At 38.2% G+C, this 21388-nt stretch overlaps 1 protein-coding gene across 2 annotated transcripts in view; it reads right to left on the minus strand.

Moving 5' to 3' along the window:
- The window catches only part of CAMKK2 (calcium/calmodulin dependent protein kinase kinase 2), an 87039-nt gene that overhangs the window by 11564 nt on the left and 54087 nt on the right, over positions 1-21388 (minus strand). For both annotated transcript variants that reach the window (XM_063454255.1, XM_063454254.1), the window contains exons 7-13: positions 15713-15749; positions 15122-15143; positions 9356-9444; positions 6636-6835; positions 5600-5653; positions 4202-4275; positions 3906-3993 (exon numbers count right to left, since the gene is read on the minus strand). In XM_063454255.1, coding sequence (XP_063310325.1) covers positions 3906-3993; positions 4202-4275; positions 5600-5653; positions 6636-6835; positions 9356-9444; positions 15122-15143; positions 15713-15749 — 564 coding nt within the window. The remainder of the gene's footprint in view (positions 1-3905; positions 3994-4201; positions 4276-5599; positions 5654-6635; positions 6836-9355; positions 9445-15121; positions 15144-15712; positions 15750-21388) is intronic.

Below are 21388 nucleotides of genomic sequence, written 5' to 3' on the forward strand. Positions count from 1 at the left end.
CGGCCGTCCACCCCGCTCACCGCCCGAGCGGTCTCCATCTTGCATGACAGGGATTGCCCCACAAAGGGAATAAAACCTTGCGGCAAGCCTCTCCTCGGGACCAGGGTTGCTTCTTGCACCAGGGCACAGCAGGTTGTTTGGGAAGGTTTTTAGGGGCTATTCCTCTGTGTGTCCGCTCAGCATGGCGGTCCGGCCCCGCCCCTCCGAACAGAGCCTATTAAAGTGTATTTTGCAGGGCCAATAGTCCTGAGGCAGGAGCCTGGTAAGCAGGCTCCTCCAAGAGCCCGTGGCGAGGTTATGTTCGCCACAAATAACCTCGCCACAGGCTCTTGGAGGAACCTGCTTACCAGGCTCCTGCCTCAGGACTATTGGCTCTGCAAAATACACTTTAATAGGCTCTGTTCGGAGGGGCGGCACGTACAGCAAAATTTAGGCAAATATAGCCACACTGGTGAATTTAAAGGGAGATCTACAAATAGTGATATTTAATCAAGCATTTAATTGTATTTTTTTTTTTGCTTTGCATTTGTACGATGTATAAAGCCTAACTGGAATCTTAATATACAAGAGAATGCAACTATAACATCTATTGTCAGTGCGAGTTTTCTGACAGCTCTGACAAATGTCTGATACAAGTCTGTGTTTAACTCAAGTGCAAAAATCTGAACTGCACACTTTTACAGCTATTTTGCCCCCTTAAATATCCTGTGACAAAATTACTAGATTGCTTTACAATTCTGGGACAGCTGGTTGTCCTGAGCTGCTGATCTACTTTTCTAAGGCAAACACCTTTATACAATCCTGCAATATTATCTGATACCATTTTTTCCCAATAGAAGCCTGAAACAAAATGCCCAACATTATCCAGCTTAACCTTTTATGTTTGTTATATATGTCACGTTTATCAGTTTCTAAATACCTACTTAGATGAGGGCTTTATGAATAATATGCCTTGGAACATTTCATTAAGTTTGTTTTATTAAACTATTAAACAATGCAGTGTTTGATATGTACATGTGATAGCTTGTCTAGGAAACCATGAGGAAAAAGAGTATTTTAATACGTGATTTCCTCACAAAGTACAACGGATTTGTTCTTTAACCAACCAGAGGAAACTGCTAGCAGGGCTTTTATGGTTATATCTCCTGGCCAAATCTTATCAAACGGCAGTTACAACAGACAAGGGAATGAAGAGAGTTCAGTTCATACTAGTGCTTAAAAGGATGTAACAGCGATATAGTATATACAATGACGAGAGTTACAGCACATTACAGTATGCAGACGCATATATAGTGTGCCGTTAGGACAGAAAAATGAAAAAGGAGTATTAGGACAAATCTGTTTTGTATCACTGGGGAAAATAATTAATACACTGAACTGGGTCTTAAGCTAGTGATTACTCTGGAGAATGCAACAAGGATTCTCAATATGGACTTCTTAGAATTGTTCCAGGGATCAGCACCATAACTACCATTCTAGACAGTAAAAAAAGTATGTAACGAAAAGAATAGCAAATGCCAGCAGAGTGTCTGCAAATATTCCATAATGGAAAACGGTCTTGTTAGGAAACAGCAAATGCAAATCACGTATGCTGTAATTAAATAAAGAAAATCTCAGAATCACAAATATTATTCAAAATATACAAATCAACAGTTAACTTACTATTTCTAATGTGCAACTGACATTGACCAAAACTCACAATTTATTAAAATAAATCCTCTATAGAACTCCAAATTAATACATCATAAGGTTTTGTTTCTGAAATATTGTGTTTCCACATTGCAAATCAGTCCCTTTTTTTTTTTTTTTTTACAGTTTTTGTGGAATTGGGGTAAGCATTTGAATACATTTGAAACACACAGGTAAATGTTAAATTACTGCATTGTGTAATTGTAGGAACTGTAGCTTGAGCACCTTCCCTTTGGTTTTTAGATCAAACCATTTCGAAGTATGCCGACAAGGAAAACAGGGTTTTTTGTATTATCATATTTCATCCAAAATGGATGGCACTGATTTGCTAAGAGTGCTGGGACCAAGTAAGCCTACACGACTTTATGACAATGTCAATGCCTGCTCTACTTTTATTTCTCCTTTATGTTTTGATTGCTCTGCTTTTATAGTGTAAGTGAAGATTAAAGTGGAACCTGGGCGGGAGTGTGTGGAGCTCCGCACCAGCGCCCGACAAAGTAAGCTACATACCCGGCAAACAGCTCCCATACACGGCCACAATACACCCCTCACACAGAGACACCAATGGGGCGAAAAAATAAGAAAAATCGCCACCCAGAGACGCTCAAAACGCCCGATATTCGGCTCTCGTTTATGAGGCCTACCCCACAGGCTGCCGCCAAGATGGCGCCCGCAGTTAGCAGTGAGGAGAAGGAGGAATCCCAAGATGACAGGGACAGCCTTACCTCACCTCCAGCAGAGTCTGAACCCCCATGTCCTGACTCAGAACCAGAAGCTGAATCGTCCCCTGTAACGAAAAAGGACATAAGAGACCTCTTAACGGAAATGAGAGAGGTGTGGAGAGCTGACATACTAAGCACACAGAAAGAGGTGGGGGACCTCCAACAAAGGCTCACAGCACTGGAAACCAGGGAAAGCGCTAGGGAACACCAGATACAGCACTCCCAAGACTCTATGCAGACTATCTCCTCGCAAATCCAGAGGCTTACCCGGACGGTCACCGCTATGGAAGCCCGACACAGAAGGTGGAACATACGCCTTAGAGGAATACCTGAAAGCGTAGAGGAGGGGGCATTAGTACCCTATATCCACCGTCTAATATCTAAAATGGGCCTCAAGGGAGGTACTGACTCCAACACAATACTCTCAGCGTTTTGAATCCGTAAAGCGGCAACAGCCCCGGGAGATGCACCCAGAGACATTATAGCGGTCACAAAGGACATAGCGACTCGTTCCGCTATCATGTCCCGCTCCAGAGACTTGGGCACTGTGCAACTGGAGGGTAACACGGTGGCCCTATATGGGGATATCCCATTCGCAGCACTTGTAGAACGGAGACAACTGGCACCAGCGGCCAAACACCTACGGGAAGCAGGAGTCAGATACAGATGGGGAGCAGATGGATCCCTGGCGGTACCACGGGGAAACCAGATGCTTGCCCTGACCTCCATAGATGACCAAACGGAGTTCTACCGCCAGTTGCACCTCCCCGAGACCGACAATAGAGAACCAAGGGAAGAAGACAAGGGGGCGCAGGGTACGCCCAAAAGCAGCCTTGGTCAGAAGAAGAGCATGTATATATCGACCATGTCTAAGAGACACTCGTAAGCTACCATTCACAGCTGCAACACGCGCACCCTCAGTTCCCGCACTGTTGACCAGCCGCGGCGCAGGGGCCACAACCTAAACCTCACTCTGCCAAACTGCAGATCCTGCAAACGATTGTTATTAGTGTACCCAGTTATTGACTGTCGAGACAACCATAGTGACACTTTAAATTACAGCAAAAGGACTTAAAGGAACTGTCATAATTTGTTATTATTTGTTATTACTTTAATCCAGTTCTCATTAATAGCGCACAGTTATCGATACAATCGCATCCAGACTAGGATCGATGACGTAACCATATTGGCACCTCCAAACTACAGCAAAATGTATTCTGAGACAGTCATATTTTTGCTATTACTTAAATTTGTTATTACTTTAAATTTGTTATTACTCTGATAATACGGCAAGATATACTATGAGTATCCAAACTCTAATAAAAAAGTATAAATAAAAAAAAAATAAAAAAAGTGGAACCTGTGCGAATTCAAGTTTACATTTAGAAATGGAAATGTAATCTGTGCCCGGCATCTCTCTTGGACTGGATAAAAACATTCACTTTTAGAATTCCGGTACATAACGGTTTAATTTTCTATACCAGTGTAGATCACCTTTATTTCAGGGACAGTAATTCTAGATTCTGGGCTCTTATCCAACATCCGTAGAATCAGGTCCTTCAAGTCCTCTGATATATCTGGCCTGACGAGACAAGATATAAAATGAAATCAAACCATATAGATTTTCTTTCTGCTTCCATTAGTTTTTGACTATGGCCTGGAGGAGACTCACAGACATAAAAATGCTGAAGTTACAATTTGCAGTCATCATTCCTATTCACACCTTCGCACTGACATACTCATTGGACCATTTCCTAAGTACTGACTGTCAAAACAAGTAGGGGACTTACTGATCAGGTAATTCTAAAGGTTGGTTCTTTATTTTGCTATGAAGAGATAAAATCCTTTCATCCATAAAAGGGCACTGAAATAGAAAAATAGAAAAAATAAATCCAAAATTATGATTATACTCCTTTAGTTATCCACATACTACATAAACACTTATGTAGGTTATATGCCATTAAAGGGACACTCCAGGCACCCAGACCACTTCTGCTCATTGGAGTGGTCTGGGTGCCAACTCCCACTACCCTTAACCCTGCAACTGTAATTATTGCAGTTTTTCATTAACTGCAATATTTACATTGCAGGGTTAACTCCACCTCTAGTGGCTGTCTATTAGACAGCCACTAGAGGTCACTTCCTGGGTTCTAGCACAGGTTTCCTGTGCTAGAGCGTCGCTGGACGTCCTCACGCTGTGTGAGGACCTCCAGCGTCGCTCAAAACCCCATAGGAAAGCATTGAAATTATTTTTCAATGCATTCCTATGGGGAGACGTAATGCGCATGCGCGGAATTTCCGCGCATGCGCATTAGGTCTCCTCGGCCAGTGAGCGAGATTAGTCTCGCCCACCGGCCGACGTAATCACTAGGAGGAGCGTCGCGGAGGCAGCGGCGAGGGACATCGCCGCTGTCCCAGGTAAGTCACTGAAGGGGTTTTCACCCCTTCAGTAACCGGGGATTGGTGGGTGGGAGGGAGAGGGACCCTCCAGTGCCAGAAAAACGGATCGTTTTTCTGGCACTGGAGTTTCCCTTTAAATGTGGTATGGACATTAATGTTAATCGTACTGCAAAATGGTTTTACGTTACCCCAAAATATAGACTTTCAATAGAAAAATTAAATATATACAAAATGCTTTAACAAACTGCAGGCAGGTAAAAGTGACACACACACACACAATATATACAAGAGAATACACTAAATCAAGTCCTGACTAAAATGTTGTGTCAATATTTGAGGGGATGTACCCATTATTTTTTGTAATTTTTTTATTACAATCTTTGAATTGTATTGCACTTATAATGAATGTTATGCTGTTGTAATTACTGTGTTTTTACTACTGTTATGTGTTTTACTTTTGAAAAACATACATTATAAATGCAACATCAATCAATCATTACTATAACATGAGCCTATGTGTATGATAAAAGATTCATATAAGGTGGTGCATAATCATATTAAGACTCCCTACAAGAAGGTGTATGATGCAATAAGTTGTATGGACACAAAAAAAAAAAACTAAAAAAAAAAAACTAAAGAAACACAAACCAAACACCCTTTACCAATTCCAATATCTTAACCAATTCCTTTACCAAGGAAACAGTGAAAAGTTCTACTCAGTCTTGCAAGAGTTAATATACACACATACATATACATATACGTATACATATACAAGGAGCGTGAATTACCTGACCATACGTGAAACAGTACAGGGTGACTCCCATAGCCCAAACATCAAGAGCCTTAAAATATAAGAGAAGAATAAATAAATAAATATAAGGAATCACAGAAGGCAGTATATTTACAGTCCAGTATTTGTGTTACTTCCTCTGTCTTTCTCCACAATGTGCAAACAAATAAAATACAGGAAGAGGGATTGGGGATATTAGCTAGCACAAAACAATTTAATAGCAGATATTTACCGTATATACTCGAGTATAAGTATTTGTGCTGAAAAACCCCAACTCGGCTTATACTCGAGTCAATTGTCTGTATTAGTATTATTATTATTTAACAAGGAGAGCCCCCCTCCCTGCCATGCATCAAGCAGGGAGGGGGGACGAAAAAAAATAAATAAAAAAATAATAATAATATTAAATAATGATAATAATAAAACAATAATAATATTATAACAAAAAATTTTAAAATAATAATTAAAAAAAGTTATAAAAATGCCCACCCCCCACCAAGACTCTGCAACACAAACACACACTGCACTACACACACACACTGCACTCATACACACACTCACACTGCATTCATTATATACACACACACTGTAAATAAATATTCAATTAATATAATTTTTTTAGGATCTAATTTTATTTAGAAATTTACTGGTAGCTGCTGCATTTCCCACCCTAGTCAATAAGTTTTCCCAGTTTTTGGGGGTAAAATTAGGGGCCTCGGCTTATATTCGGGTCGGCTTATACTCGAGTATATACGGTATATGGATTTGAAGAGCAACAACTTGTGGAGGATCCCACATTTTTAAAAAATACATTTCATTTTCAAAGAAGGAGATTAATATATGCGATGTACTTGATGTCCCGTATCGGAAAATCTTGTAAACAATCATATTTTACAAACTATTTCTATAACAAATGATATAAGGTTGAAAAAAAAAAAACAAAGAAAAAAAACCCACCAACAACAATACACACACTTAACCAACTATTCAGTCTGTACGTGCTCTTTAGAAAGAGGGGTCTGTGTGACAGTTACCTTTCCTGAAAATATTTTGCGTGTCTCAGACAGGGTCTCAGGAGCCATGAAAGCAGGCGTCCCTACTGTGTTTGATAAAAATGCGTCGGCCCCTTCAAATTGGTTACTGACACCAAAGTCTGCAATCTTAATGTGACCATCGTCTCCCACTAAGAGGTTAGATGGTTTAATATCACGGTGTATAATCTTCTGATAATGCACTGTAAAGGAAAACATATATATTGCATTGTACTATCGATCACCTTTTGGTTTTTATTTTACTTTTGTTGAAAAAGATTTTTATTTTTTTTGGTTGATGGCTATTATGGTATTCTTTATTTTATTCATGCAGATAAAGTAGTAACATGAGGTTGTGCATTGCCACAACAGCTGGTGCAACCAGGTTTATATTCACATATGATCACATGGCATTAATAAGACATTGCACTTTTTTTGTAAGTATAAGTAAACAGGATTATTTCTTAAGCGTCATAATGACAAAAAACTGAAAGGAAACGTTAGCTTGGCTTAGGATATGACAGGGTAGGAACCTGGCTAATCTCGTCTATCTAGCTAATATACAGTATACAGGCTGTGTGTTTACCAAGATTAGTGGGCTGTATAGCCTGGAGTCAGACTAGACTAAGTCGTGTCTAGAGAAATGTGTTGAACTGTATCCCTGCCAAGTACAGCTAGCTAGAAAGGCATAACAAGTGTTATTTGAGATGACACATGCTTATAAGAGTAGCTGGTTTAAGAGGTAGCCACTGCAAGACAGTTCAGCAGGAGGTTGTAGGGACGCCTTACTGGGTAGCTTGAGTCCCCTAGGAGATATGCAGAGTGGTGTAAGAGGCCAGCGATTAATGCATTATGATAAAGAGAACTCATGTGGTTAGACAGAGTTGTGTCAGCGGAAGCCGTGAGGAGAGGAATGGTGAGTGGTAAGTTCCAGTCTTTGAGTGTGGCTCAGCCAATGCCGGCTGGGGGGAGATCATAGGGTTATTATGGTATTTATAGTACGCGTTCTACCATTTTTATAATAATACATTTCCAATTACATCTTTGGCATTATGTAAGCTTCAGAAAGACCATACTTGAGTTGAAACATTGTCCTATCAAGTGCTTGAATAAACCATACATTTAAAGGAACACTATAGTGTAAGGAATACACACCGTGAAATGCAAACATTGCAGTCTCTCTGCAGTGTATGTAGTTGCAGGTCTAAAATGACAGGGACATTGCACCCAGACCACTTCAATGAGAGTAAGTGGTCTGGGTGCCTACAGTATCCCTACAAGAATCCACATCCACCATCTGCAATGGTCTTATATTGGTGGACTGGCTGCAATACAGTTAGTTTACAGGTGAGGACCTAAAAGGGGCAGTTAATTTAGAGAAGAAGGATCATTATAGTTAAAATAACCAATCAAAAATCATAAGTAATGCACAGACTGGCAAACAGTGAACAAGTAAAATGGCCTATAATTCCCAGTGGGTTGCCTGTTAAAGGGAATGTTTACGCATGATTTTATGGGACAATGATACCTGGCACCCACATGCATGAAGGAAGATTGAGGTGCTCATCGGTTGAAATGTAAGTGCAATTTTGTTTAGACTCTGCTGCCCAACTCACTGCACTAAGTGAGAATATGTTAAACTAAAATATGTTGATTCCCCATCATTCACTCTTATACCCCATCAAGAACAAATATGCCCTACTGCGGAGCATGCATGACAGTGCTGCCCAAACTGAAATCATCAGCCAGGAGGATGCAACTGCAAAACTAAACACCAGATCTGTAACATAGTAGGGGAAAACACGTACCTTGTACCCATCTACCTGCTCATAGTTGGTTAGGCTTATGATTCACGCTTGACAAAAGATCTGAGTGTGGAAACGTTGCTGTGTTTGCCATGTTTCTCCAATAAAACTGCTTTTTGAACAAGACCCTAAGTGCCCGGACTACATTGTCTTCACTATATGGAATGGGGGTTTGCCCGCCCTATGTACAGTGAACTGAGGTCTACAAGTGATGAGTGCGGATCCCTCCTTTGTTTGCAAACAGCTGTGAACACGGGAAGGTGCAAATATTCTAAATCAGTTGTTTATTTCCTCCACAGTGTTGATTCCCATCTCTTTACAATCTGTGTATGCTCCCTCATCAGATTTTACCACCATCTTCCTCCTCGGTTTCTTTTTCCCCAAAGCTTGCAGTCTCTATTTCATAATTTCTCTCCACGCTCTATGCCACTGATTCTCAGCAACATAAAGGCAGAAGGAGCCTAGCAGAGGGAATGGTTGTGCGGGGGATGGCTAAAGAGCCACTTGCCCAGCTCTCTGGCCCAAACAGGAGCAGCCTATAAGGAAACTTCCCAGTGGCCACCCCCAACAGGTTGGCCCCATATAAAGCAGGATGAGAGGCTCCCGATTAGTGTAGTGTCATCCCGGACCAGAAGAGGATGTCTCCTGTTGCTTTCCTATGTAAATATAACAGCAGCAGGACCTTAAATGTAGCTATATTTATCAGATTATTTTATACATTATCTGTATAGTACATTAAATTAGAGTCACTTGCCATTTGGAGTGTTTGACAAATTACCAATATTACACTGTTAAACTGCATCTCCTATTTCGCTGAGCAAACCCATGCAATATAGTAAATTACGGTTCTAATAATTTTGTCTAATTCTAAGCGAATAAGTTCCAATGCTCCATATGTGTGATACTACCAGGACTCACAGTACTCGATCCCTTTAATCAGATCTTGGAAGTAGAAACGCCCTTGGTCTTCTGAAAATGGGTTTGTTGTTGGTATTTCCATCACAGGTCTGAAAGTAAAATATGCAATAACATTAAATCCAAGGATATTATTTTGTACTTTTTAAGATGCATATTGGCAGGTTAGGATTTGCCAGCTGGTCACAGGCCCCAGCTAACTAGGAGAATGACACCTGAGTAGATGTGTGCATTTGCCCCTTCGAATAAATATTTTAACATTTCTTTTTTTTTTTTGGAGAGAAAGGATTTCAAGTAGTTTCAAAGATATTATCTATTTACTCGAATGTCCTTGAGGATTCCAGTATATAGGTGTGACAACTAGATACGGTAACTAAAAAATAGAAATTTGTCTCCAAGCATTTTCTAAGTCACAATAAAGTTCCCAGACTGCCAAGACATTTATAGTAATTAGACAATGCAAGGTTACGTGGAGAGGAGGGAATATTAAAAACTCCCTAGGGAGAAAGGAGATGGAGTGGGTTTATAAATTAAAACATTAGTAAATGAGGGACTTAATTTGGATTTTTATTTGTTTAATTTAATTTTGTATTGTTCCCCCTCTTAAAAGAATTGTCCTAAATATTATTGTTGCAGTCATCGTTGGAAAAAGTAGAATACCCCTTTATTGATTAAAGAAACAATATTATAATTGAAGGTAAGACAGTCAATATTAAAGAGATACTATCTTCACCAAAACAAATTAAGCTTAATGAAGCAGTTTTGGTATATAGATCACGCCCTTGCAGTTTCACTGCTCAATTCACTTTGTTTATAAATCCCTAGTTACACCTCCCTGCATGTGAGTCACATGGCTTTCTAAAAATTTCCTGTAAAGAGATATCTAATGTTTGAATTTCCTTTATTGCAAATTTAGGATGTTTAATTTAGGATTTGTCTCCTGCTTCTGTTAATAACTATGCAGACCCTGCATGAGCCTCCTGTATGCAATTAGAGCATAAGATAAAAACGTTTAAAGTAAGTTACATCTGATTGAAAATGAAACCATTTTGATTACATGCAGGTTGTGTGTCACAGCCAGGGGAGGTGTGGCTGCGGCTGCATAAACAGAAACAAAAGTGATTTAACCCCTTAAGGACACAACTTCTGGAATAAAAGGGAATTGTGACGGAATATATCCGTCATCTGTCCTTAAGGGGTTAATCCCTAAATGGCAGTGAATTGAGCATGATCTATACACAAAAACTGATTTTATTAAGCTAAAGTTGTTGTGGTGACTCTCTTTAAATTAAGATGTTAACATTTTAAATTGGAAATTTATTTTAGCCTATCCAAACACAAATTAAGGATATATTTTGTGAGTAATCAGCACATTATAGGGAAGTGGTTAATTTGATTCATTACCACCAACTTTTATTTAACATTTTGGTTTTATATTAAAAATTGACCATTATAGATATGCAGTTAAGTAGCCATGTTTCTTAGGCAGGTTTAATTCGCTCCCTCTGCTTGTCAGATTTTAGTAAAGCAAAACTACTTTTTTTTTTATTATTCAATAACTACCTCAAATCAGAAACATAACGTTTTAGCATTTTAATCCTTTTAAATTTGAAAAAAAAAATCTACAATCACTTTTGTTAAAGAAGTTGATATGTATCGTTCTCAGATCTATTTTTACAAATATGAGAATGGCTTTTTAATTCTGGAATAATTTTGAAAAAGCATTTTATTTATCACGCAAAAATGCTTTAACGAGCAGTGATTTCATACATGAGATTTTGTTTTAATCGATATATCCCATTCATATAAAGGTTTTTTTTTTTTTACATTTTTTTAAGTGGTTTAGCTCCCAATGTTTATTCTACTCTCACTATCTAAAACTGGTTAATTATTGTGGTTTGGGTATCTCCTTAAAATATTTAATCAGTCAAAATCAACGGATTCCTGGTTAAATAGGTTAGTTTGGTTCCAGAGACTTCATGTTACTATGGAAACCAACATCTCACTATCATATCTAAAGTTAAAACTACAAAGAAAATAACTTATTTCCGTTAACCAATTATTTTCTAAGAAGCCTATTGTATGTGATATTTAGAATAGGGTTAGATGTTTGAATTAAAACATATGCTTTTATAATGCTTTTCCATCACTATGGTAACAAAGGTTATGAGAGCAGATTTGTATAAAATGTCATGTTTATATTGAACAGTATTCTTACATTATAGTAATATGGCTTACATGAAGAATTGTGTGCACTTTTGAGTATTTCTGATTGATAGAATTTTCAATGTAAAAAAGATTGCGAAGATTGAGTCTGGAAGAGATACTTGGAATAACAAAGTATATATATATATGAAAATAAATCTAAATATATAGGTCCTCCTGGGACCGGAGAAAAAAAAAATTGTCTTCCGAAATGCCATCTATTTTTGATGAAAAGGAAGAAAATGTTCCCAGCATCCCAACCTATCACATTACATATCACTGGAAAGCCCGGAATGTCTTCTTTACAATACAGCATCGATTGATAGTGTAGCTGAAATGTCCAGTTCAGAGACTGTGCTGGGTCTCATATGTAATGCTAGTCTTTTGTACCCATTTGCATCTGGAATAATATTATGCTTTAATCTTTGTGCACGAGAGATAAAGCTTCCTCGGTTTAAGTCCATTTGGTGATGACAGAAACCACCAAAGCCGTTATACTACGAGCAACATTACTTTCTTGAAAAATTGTGCACATAGACCATTCCTAAATATATACTAATTCAACAACCACAATATTACACCATTTGGTATCTTTCCCCCTCGTTTATTTCAGAATGTGTTGAAGTCCAGCAAGGCATTGCATCAAGCTGCAGGACATTCAGAGCATTTCTACTTGGCCACCAAAACAAGAGAGGCTGCATTCCATCTAGGATTTTGATCCACGTAACAATCCGAAGCAGGGATTTCAAATGCTGCTGCCTGTATATATCTGTCCACTACACGAGTGTGACGCTTTTCTTAATATTATTTTATATCATTTTGTATCTTTCCTTGAGGTTGTTGGAGCGATTACTTATAGCAACATTGCTCCATTGTATATGGCTTATTGGAGCAAAAAAATCTTACTTTTATTATTATTATTATTTACAGGGTTATGCACTAAAGTGAGAATTCAAAGTGAATTTCAAATTTGACGGCAAAATAGCCAATCTGCAAAAAAAAATCAGTTCAGCTACTTTGGCCTTGAATTGGACATTCACTTTGAATTCTCACTTTAGTATGTAACCATTTAAGTCTAGCTGCCTTTAAAGTTCCTAAAATGTCAGCACAGTTTACAAATAACAACGATCCACAATTGGGAATAGTTTGCAGTTTATTACTAACTGCAGTAACAGTCTCTCATTCGGATCATTATCAAGTCCAATATCTACAGTAAAAGGAAGGTATGTTGTGTTATTAAAGACATCCATTTCCTACCACAATCTATCCATTGCTTTATAATAGGACACAACACATTCTCAGATTAATTGTGCATGTTTATTCCCAGTGTAGGGGTTAAAAGGTACTCATCTTAATTCCCTGCATGCTGTTGTTATGGTGACAATAAAATAGAGAGACCTAAAGACAGTTAAAATGTGTATGACACGAGTTGTGCTGCAAAGCCAGATTATTGTGGGATTACCTATTTTATTTTCCTGTTAAAATCAAATGTTCGTGTAAGCAATGGCACAACGATGACACTTTATCTCACACACACACACACACACACACTTTAATAGTGATAGCCAAAACATTAAAGTGAGAATTTTAAACTCATACATATTGTTACATTATTCCCACTCAATAAGTGCTTAAGAAATGTACAAACAAGCCAGCTATATTCACTGCTGCAGTTTTCATTTCCTCATCTTTCAGGAGGGATGACAGATTACAGGCTGTGCTATAATCTTAACACACTAATTTACATATCATGTACCATGTAAATGTCATCATGAAGTTGTCATCTTTATATTGAATCAACATGAAACATTATCGATAGTCTTGTAATTTAATAATTGGCATATATACACTCAATCAATGACTTACCGTGTTCTCTAATAACCAAGAGTTATTAATTAATGTGGTTTTAATTTATGAATATGGTGTTAAATTGAATGCCCATCCATCTGGTAATCTATTTGCCTATTCATTTGGCACGTAGCCTTAAATAACAAGTACAGAATAAAATGTATTTCTTAAATCACCAAATCAAAAATCAAATATAGAAGAAAGTGTTGACAAGATATAACAAGAGTAGGCAACAGGGTTGATGTTCCAGGAGGGATAAGCCAAAAGGCAAATGATTTAGGTAAACTAGAAAAATTGTCAGAGTTGTGGCAGCTGACGTTTAATGTGGATAAGTACAAGATAATGCATCTAGCACGTAAAAACCCAAGGGCAGAGTACAGAATATTTGATGGAGTCCTAACCTCAACATCTGAGGAAAGGGATTTAGGGGTGATTATTTCAGATGACTTACATAGCTGAAAAAAGACTTGTGTCCATCAAGTTCAGCCTTCCTCACATATGCATTGGTAAGGCAGGTAGGCAGACAATGTAATAGAGCAGCAGGAATTGCTAGCAGAATGCTTGGTTGTATAGGGAGAGGTATTAGCAGTAGAAAGAGGGAAGTGCTCATGCCATTGTACAGAACACTGGTGAGACCTCACTTGGAGTATTGTACGCAGTACTGGAGACCGTATCTCCAGAAGGATATTGATACTTTAGAGAGAGTTCAGAGAAGGGCTATTAAACTGGTTCATGGATTGCAGGATAAAACTTACCAGGAAAGGTTAAAGGATCTTAACATGTATAGCTTGGAGGAAAGACGAGACAGGGGGGGATATGATAAAAACATTTAAATACATAAAGGGAATCAACACAGTAAAGGAGGAGACTATATTTAAAAGAAGAAAAACTACCACAAGAGGACATAGTCTTAAATTAGAGGGGAAAAGATTTAAAAATAATATCAAGAAGTATTACTTTAGAGAGAGTGTATTGGACGCATGGAATAGTCTTCCAGCTAAAGTGGTAGAGGTTAACACAGTGAAGGAGTTTACGAATGTGAAAAATAGGCATAAGGCAAGAGCAAAAGGCAGGGACTAATTAAAGTATTTAGAAAATTGGGCAGACTAGATGGGCCAAATGGTTCTTATCTAACGTCACACTCTATGTTTCTATGTAGTAGGAACAAATCCATGAGCCTTTTTGAGCTATTATACATTTGAAACAGTGGATCTTGAGTTCCAAAGTACTGGAGTTACTCTCAAGGGCTCCACTGCTAATGTTGGTTTAGAGGTTCCCAATCCAGTACTCCAGGCATAACAAGAGTCCACGTTTGCCAGTAGCCTTACTGGAACAGAATGAGGACATTAATAAATCATGAACTGTGTGCACTGAGGACTGATCTAGACGGTCATTTAACAATTCATCCGTTACTGATTGTATTTCAAAAATGACCCTCTGAATTCATAACTGCATGACTGCATAAGCCAAATACGCAGTATATCCTATGGTGGCACAAGGATATCAGAGACCATATTGTGAAGACATCAACATTAGATTTGTCCCAATCAGCTTCTCTGACCTTAAATGTAATTTCTCACTTTAGTAAATGACCCTGTGACAACAACATTGAATCTTTAAGGGGTTAAAAGATTCCCAACTGTGGTAGTTGTTATTTTTTATATATTATATAGCATGTGCAAACCAAGTAAAATAGTTGTTGTTTTTTCAACTTACCCTTGCTTTACCAGTTCAAACACTGAAAGAAAAATAAAAAATAATTAAATATATATGAATATTTGGGGGTAGCTCAGCAATCACGGCAAGCTAAAATATGCTCTGTGGCAGAATACGTCATTTCAAGAAAAAAACAAAAAAAAACATTTTAATAAACACACACTATGTAGTACAAATACTCAAATTATTAAAATCTTAGGATATCCCTGTATCACATCAGTAGGTTCAGCAAAAATGACTGACAGCAACTAATATTCAAGTGCTCAAGTGTGGATTACCTCTGATATTTGTTCTGCGGAAATGAGCCTGGCACACTTGGTGGGGATATTCGTTAAACCTACCCACTGGTAAGTCCTCTGAACAAGACAAGATTGATCCTTTAAATGAAAGTGGCTACAGAAAAGGCAGGATTACAAAGCTACCCTGCAGGATGCAGCTACTCTCAGTATCTCCCTTAACAGGGACATCTGATTGCCTAACCTTTACATGCATGTACTCATTACACGCTTTAGATCAGAGCAGGGAGATTGCTTGCTATCAGTTCTTTGTTCGGTTCTCTGATCTTACATAAGAATAAGAGAGCTTCCATACCCATATATAGATGATCCTCGCTGGGGTCATCCAGCACCTAGCAACAGAAGAGAATGACTGATGTAAGCTATATGAAAAGTAAACTCACATTCGCTCTGCTTGGTAAAAATGCACAACATAATATATTGCGTGGAAAGTAATTTAACGCTTGCAAGTATTTCCTCTAAACAAAAATACACACACATTTTTTTTTCTCCCTTCTATTTCTATTTATTTTTTCCAATGTAACACTCTTTAAATTTGTAAGGCTTTGTAATGTTGTTGAAAGGTTCAATACCCTGGTGATGGGAAGGCCTTGTAGTGATGGTCTGGATGAAGATGTGTTGGGATGGTCTGGAGTAAAGTATGGCATGGGTCCAAGGTCAGAAATCAAGAATATAAACTAGGTGTCATATAAATAGTGTGTAGGCACACCAAACTAAAACCATTACCTGCACACTATCCCAAAAGCCTATATACATGATCACAGCAGTGCTTTTTTATCTTAAAATTCTTTATTTTGAGTTTTATTCAGTCAGTGTAATATGGTTACTACACTGGAATGCATTAGGAGGTCCAGTAGTAACAATAAGAACAATAACAGTGAGGAAATTAACTGGGTGAAGTCATATGAGTGGAGTACATGGTTTACGCTATATCGGGTGGTGTGGTCATTCTGCTTATCAACACATGCAAACAGTAATTGTGGGGGATGTACCTTTAGGACTTAATGTGGGCCTGAGTAGGGTTTGAGTGCTTTCTTTTGGGTTTCCAGGGGGTCAGTTCCCGAGGCTCCGCTATGGGCCCGGGGCCGTGACCTCGGTTGTCATCCGTCGGGGAAGCTGTAGACTTGTGCATTACTATTGCCCTTTTGTTTTGTTCTAGGTTGTATGATTGTAATGTGTTTCTGTTAATGCTGGGGAGGGGATGCAAGATAAAAAGAATAGAGTAAAAAGTAAAAAATATTTAAAGTGTAAGAAAGAGCTTTAAAGCGTCTCTTCTCCCTCCAGTTCGTCATTTTGGGCTTATGAGCAACAGGCATAACAGCGTATTTTAACACTTCTAATTGCAAGTGTAAGCTCAGCTGCCAATGTCAAGGGAAAATTCTTAGGTCTGTTTCAGGTCAAAGGTTACATTTATAAAATCAGATTTTCATATAAAGCCCTACAAAGTAAATCTTAAAGCTACACGGTCAATGAGTCAATTTTTTTATTTTTTTTAAATAAAGAAATCTGAATCTGCTGAGAACCAGAGAGTGGCATTACATAGAGGGAGAGCTATAAGCAAGTATCCATTCTTTCCATCTCCTCCCTTTTATCACTTTCAGGGTTATTCACCAATGTGTGAACTGTCATAAATTCAAAGTGAAGTTCAAATCGGAAGCCAAAAAAAAAGGACTGAAAATGTAGCTGGCTTAAAAATATTCTCCAATTCAATTATTTTAGCCTTATTCATTAGGAATTCCCAACAATTCACAAATTAGTGAATAATACGGGTCATGCAGCAAATGTCCCAAAATGTTGCTTAATTTTAGAATACCAAGACAATAACATGCCAAACTAAATCTGTCCCTACCAGAATTCCAAGAAGCATTCAGTGTCTACTATTGAATTCCACAAATGTGAAATAATATATTAAAGAGACACTGTACTGCCCAAATACAATATATATATATATTTTAAATCATTGTTTAGTAGATATACTTCAATTATAACTTGCATGCTTTTTTCATTGGGAGTAAATCTAAAAACAGCTTGCAAAACCTGTAGTTCTATTGTCGGCAGCTTATGCAAATCCTTCCCCTTGTATCCCCGTCCAGACATTGTATGGCTGTCCAATCACAGACTTACCAATTCAGAGAAGTCTTTTCAAGACAGGTGCTCTGAGCAATTACCTCTCTTAAGTTTTGCTCCACTGAGCCAACTAAGTTAGGAAGTAACAGGACTGGTTGTCTGATTGAAAGTTATAACCAGGTTAAGGTATAAAAGTGTCAATTTCCGATTTAAATAGATACTCTTGGCAAATTGATAAAAAAAAAAATAAGACACTCTAAAGTGCATTAAGGGTCTGGAGTGTTCCCTTAACATTAAGATAAATGACAGAAAGGATTGTACTTTTCTGTTATCCTTGCAGGGCTAGTCAAGCACTTGTCGTGTGAAAAAACAAAACCAAAACAACCCTGTAAGATCCCGAGGTAATGAAAAAAACGTTACAGGAGTTTTGGAATATTTGAGAATGATTGATTACAGAAAGATGGCTCATGCTTAGTTTAGTTTATATCCAAAATAAGCAATGTTCCAAGTGAACAGCCAAGTAAGTAGCCAATCTGTTTTAGGAGCTGCCTGACACTTTTATTTCAATTTTTGCCTTTAATCTTGCGATCTCTGGTTGACGCTCATAGGACTTGGTGAATGTAACGGCTGTTAGTGAAAAGTATGACTTTGGCCAGGAATTAAGACAATTGTAGAGATACAAAACAAGCCAAATGAAAATAAAAAAAAAAAACATAACCTCGTGATCTAAGAAAAAAACCCAAAAACAAATCTTGACATATCTGGGCAAAGAAGATAAATATATAAAATTGGATCAGAAAGCCCCTAACATTAAAATGTATGTTTGCTTCCCATCATTTTTAAAACATATGCACGGCCACACTGGGGTTTATTCACTAAACAGTGAACTATAGTAGCTAAAACCAAATTGCAAAACGTGAGACAAAATGGCAGATTTGGAAATGTTAATGTTACAGTTTAATTTTTCAATTTGAAGGTCAATCCCCATTTAGTGGAAACCATTTAAAGTAACAAAGTAACCAAATAGATATATATATTTTCCAGATATGCAGAATTCTGAAAGAAACATTGATACTATATTTAGTCTGTAGTGTGTCTATCCAGCGGGCAGCCTGCCAAGAGTATATCTGCAGCTCTGGCCAACAGAACAGACTGAGACATGGTCAGGGGTGTATTTACCCGCGGCAAACAAGGCATTTGCTTTGGGTGGCACTTTCTGGGGGGCGCTCTTGTCCTGGGGGGCCCAGGAGCTGGCTGGGTGGCCACCTCAGAGCCCCCCCAGGCTTGCAGCGGCAGAGCTTTCTGGGCGGGCGGGGAGGGAGCGAGGGAGGGAGCACTGATCCTCCTGTTCAGCTCCCTCACGCGCACCGCAGTGATGCCGGAGCCGGAATAGGACGTCATTCCGGCTCCGGCATCACTATGCGGCGCGCGAGGGAGCTGAACAGGAGGATCAGTGCTCCCTCGCCGACTGCAGTCACCGGCCGGCCGGCCGCCCAGCAGCCCCACGGAAAGTGATAATCCACCCCAGCATTCCCAAAGGTAAGGAGGTGTGTTAATGTGTGTGTCTGTTACTTAGTGAGTGTGTGGGTGTCTGTTAGTTAGTTAGTGAGTGTGTGTGTGTTAGAGAGTCTGTGTGAGTGTGTGTCTGTTAGTGAATGTATGTGTCTGTTAGTAAGTGTGTATGTTTGTTAGCTAGTGTATGTGTGTCTTACACAGACTATTTATGTGTCTGTCAGTGAGTGTGTATGTGTATTTAGAAGGCAGGTTGGGGTTGGTGGGGGGGGGGTCCCTGAACCAGGATACACCACTGGACATGGTTGAAGTGGGGATGAGTTAAATGAACACTATAGTCTCCTACATTACTTTTGCTAAATAAAGCAGCTTTAGTGTATAGATCATTCCCCTGCAATTTCACTGCTCAATTCACTGTCATTAAGGAGTTAAATCACTTTGTTTCTGTTTATGCAGCCCTAGCCACACCTCCCCTGGCTATGATTGACAGAGCCTGCATGAAAAAAAAACTGGTTTCACTTTCAAACAGATGTAATTTACCTTAAATAATTGTATCTCAATCTCTAAATTGAACTTTAATCACATACAGGAGTCTCTTACAGGGTCTAGCAAGCTATTAACATAGCAGGGGATAAGAAAATCTTAATTAAACAGAACTTGCAATAAAGAAAGCCTAAATAGGGCTCTCTTTACAGGAAGTGTTTATGGAAGGCTGTGCAAGTCACATGCAGGGAGGTGTGACTAGGGTTCCTAAACAAAAGGGATTTAACTCCTAAATGGCAGATGATTGAGCAGTGAGGCTGCTGGGGCATGTTCTATACACCAAAACTGCTTCATTAAGCTAAAGTTGTTCAGGTGACTATAGTGTCCCTTTAAAGGGATCCTATAGTGCCAGGGAAACAAACAAGCCCCCCCCAAAAAACTATGACTTTTACATAACTTTCCTTACTCAATTTCTATTTCCACGGACAAAACAAAAATGAATATATGAGGCCATACTTTGAGAGATTAAAAATTATTTATGTCCACTATAGCCCCAGACGGAGTACTTTAGCTTGAATTTAGCAATTTGGGGTGTTTTTTTGGCTGTTTTTTATTTTTATTAACAGCAATTAACCATTCAAACCAATAGTTGCAATTGTATTGAGGTGTTTAAGCTACAACATTAGTGGAGTCTGGAGTAGACTTTTCCTCTTTGTATTATGTCTGTGGAGGCAGATAAGCATACTAGTTATGTTTTGGGTGAATAGAATTGCGTTAAAATTCAGTACATCATTGTTTTTTTAAATTAAACCCTTTACAATGTTGTGCGTTATGGGATTATTGCCCAAACCGCAAGGACAATACAACAGTTAATAAAACTCCTTTCCAATTAATAGAAGCAATTTTACTGCCTCAATATTATTCATAACAGTCCATTACACTTGAGAATATGGAGCATTTTCTTATTTTAAAACTAGGATAATCGTGCCACACTTATTCAGATTTTGCATACATTGCATCCCGCTTAAACGTTTCCAAGGAAACCAAACCAAGGATCTGCTATATGTCTCTTGAAAAGGATTCATGATTAACCCCAAAAGCCCTTTAGTGATGGAGGGGCAGTATTCTCTACTGCAGCCCCATACCCACATGCTGCTAATGGTTACGGTATATTTATATCTATTTCACAAAAATCAATGCAGTTTTCCTTTCTACTAAACACCAATATCGCTGAAGATATACAAGTACTCAGATATGGTAAAACTTTCAGAATAAAAAAAAAGTACAACATATAAAGAACAATACATATAAAAACACATGAAGAAATATCCCCAATTTAAAGGATGTCATAGCATGTTACTTCTTGTTGCTTTTGTGTCTACTCAGTTATGTCAAAGCATATGATGCATTTCTGTTCTTTGTCACAAATAAAATTATTTTCTAGAGTTCATACTATCTGCCGTTTGTCACCTTTTTTTTTTTACTTGCCAGACAAACATCACGTCTTTAATAAATAGAACACTTTTTTTCTGTTACATAAAAATAATTTTTTATAATGTTAAGGAAAAAGGGCTAATTTTTCACCACTTCATGATATGCTGATCTTTACCAAAAAAAAACAAAAAAAATAAATTGAAAAAAAAAACGCTGTAGGTGTCAAACTCAAAATGAAGAATTTTAGTATCTCTGAAAGGGACAAAAGTTCAAAATGACCTTTAGCCAAGACCTGATGAAACTACATCATGAATATTCACTGCACAGCTGATCGGACCATGTGCCCACAATGGGGACGAATCAGAATGGGTACAGCATTACTTTTTAAATATGTATTTTGCACTAAACATTTTCCAATTTTCAGATATGTTACAAAGCCATTTGCCATGTAATGCTACTCAAACTAATTTTCAGC

The sequence above is a fragment of the Pelobates fuscus genome, chromosome 5 (assembly GCF_036172605.1).
Source record: "Pelobates fuscus isolate aPelFus1 chromosome 5, aPelFus1.pri, whole genome shotgun sequence".
Classification (NCBI taxonomy): domain Eukaryota; kingdom Metazoa; phylum Chordata; class Amphibia; order Anura; family Pelobatidae; genus Pelobates; species Pelobates fuscus.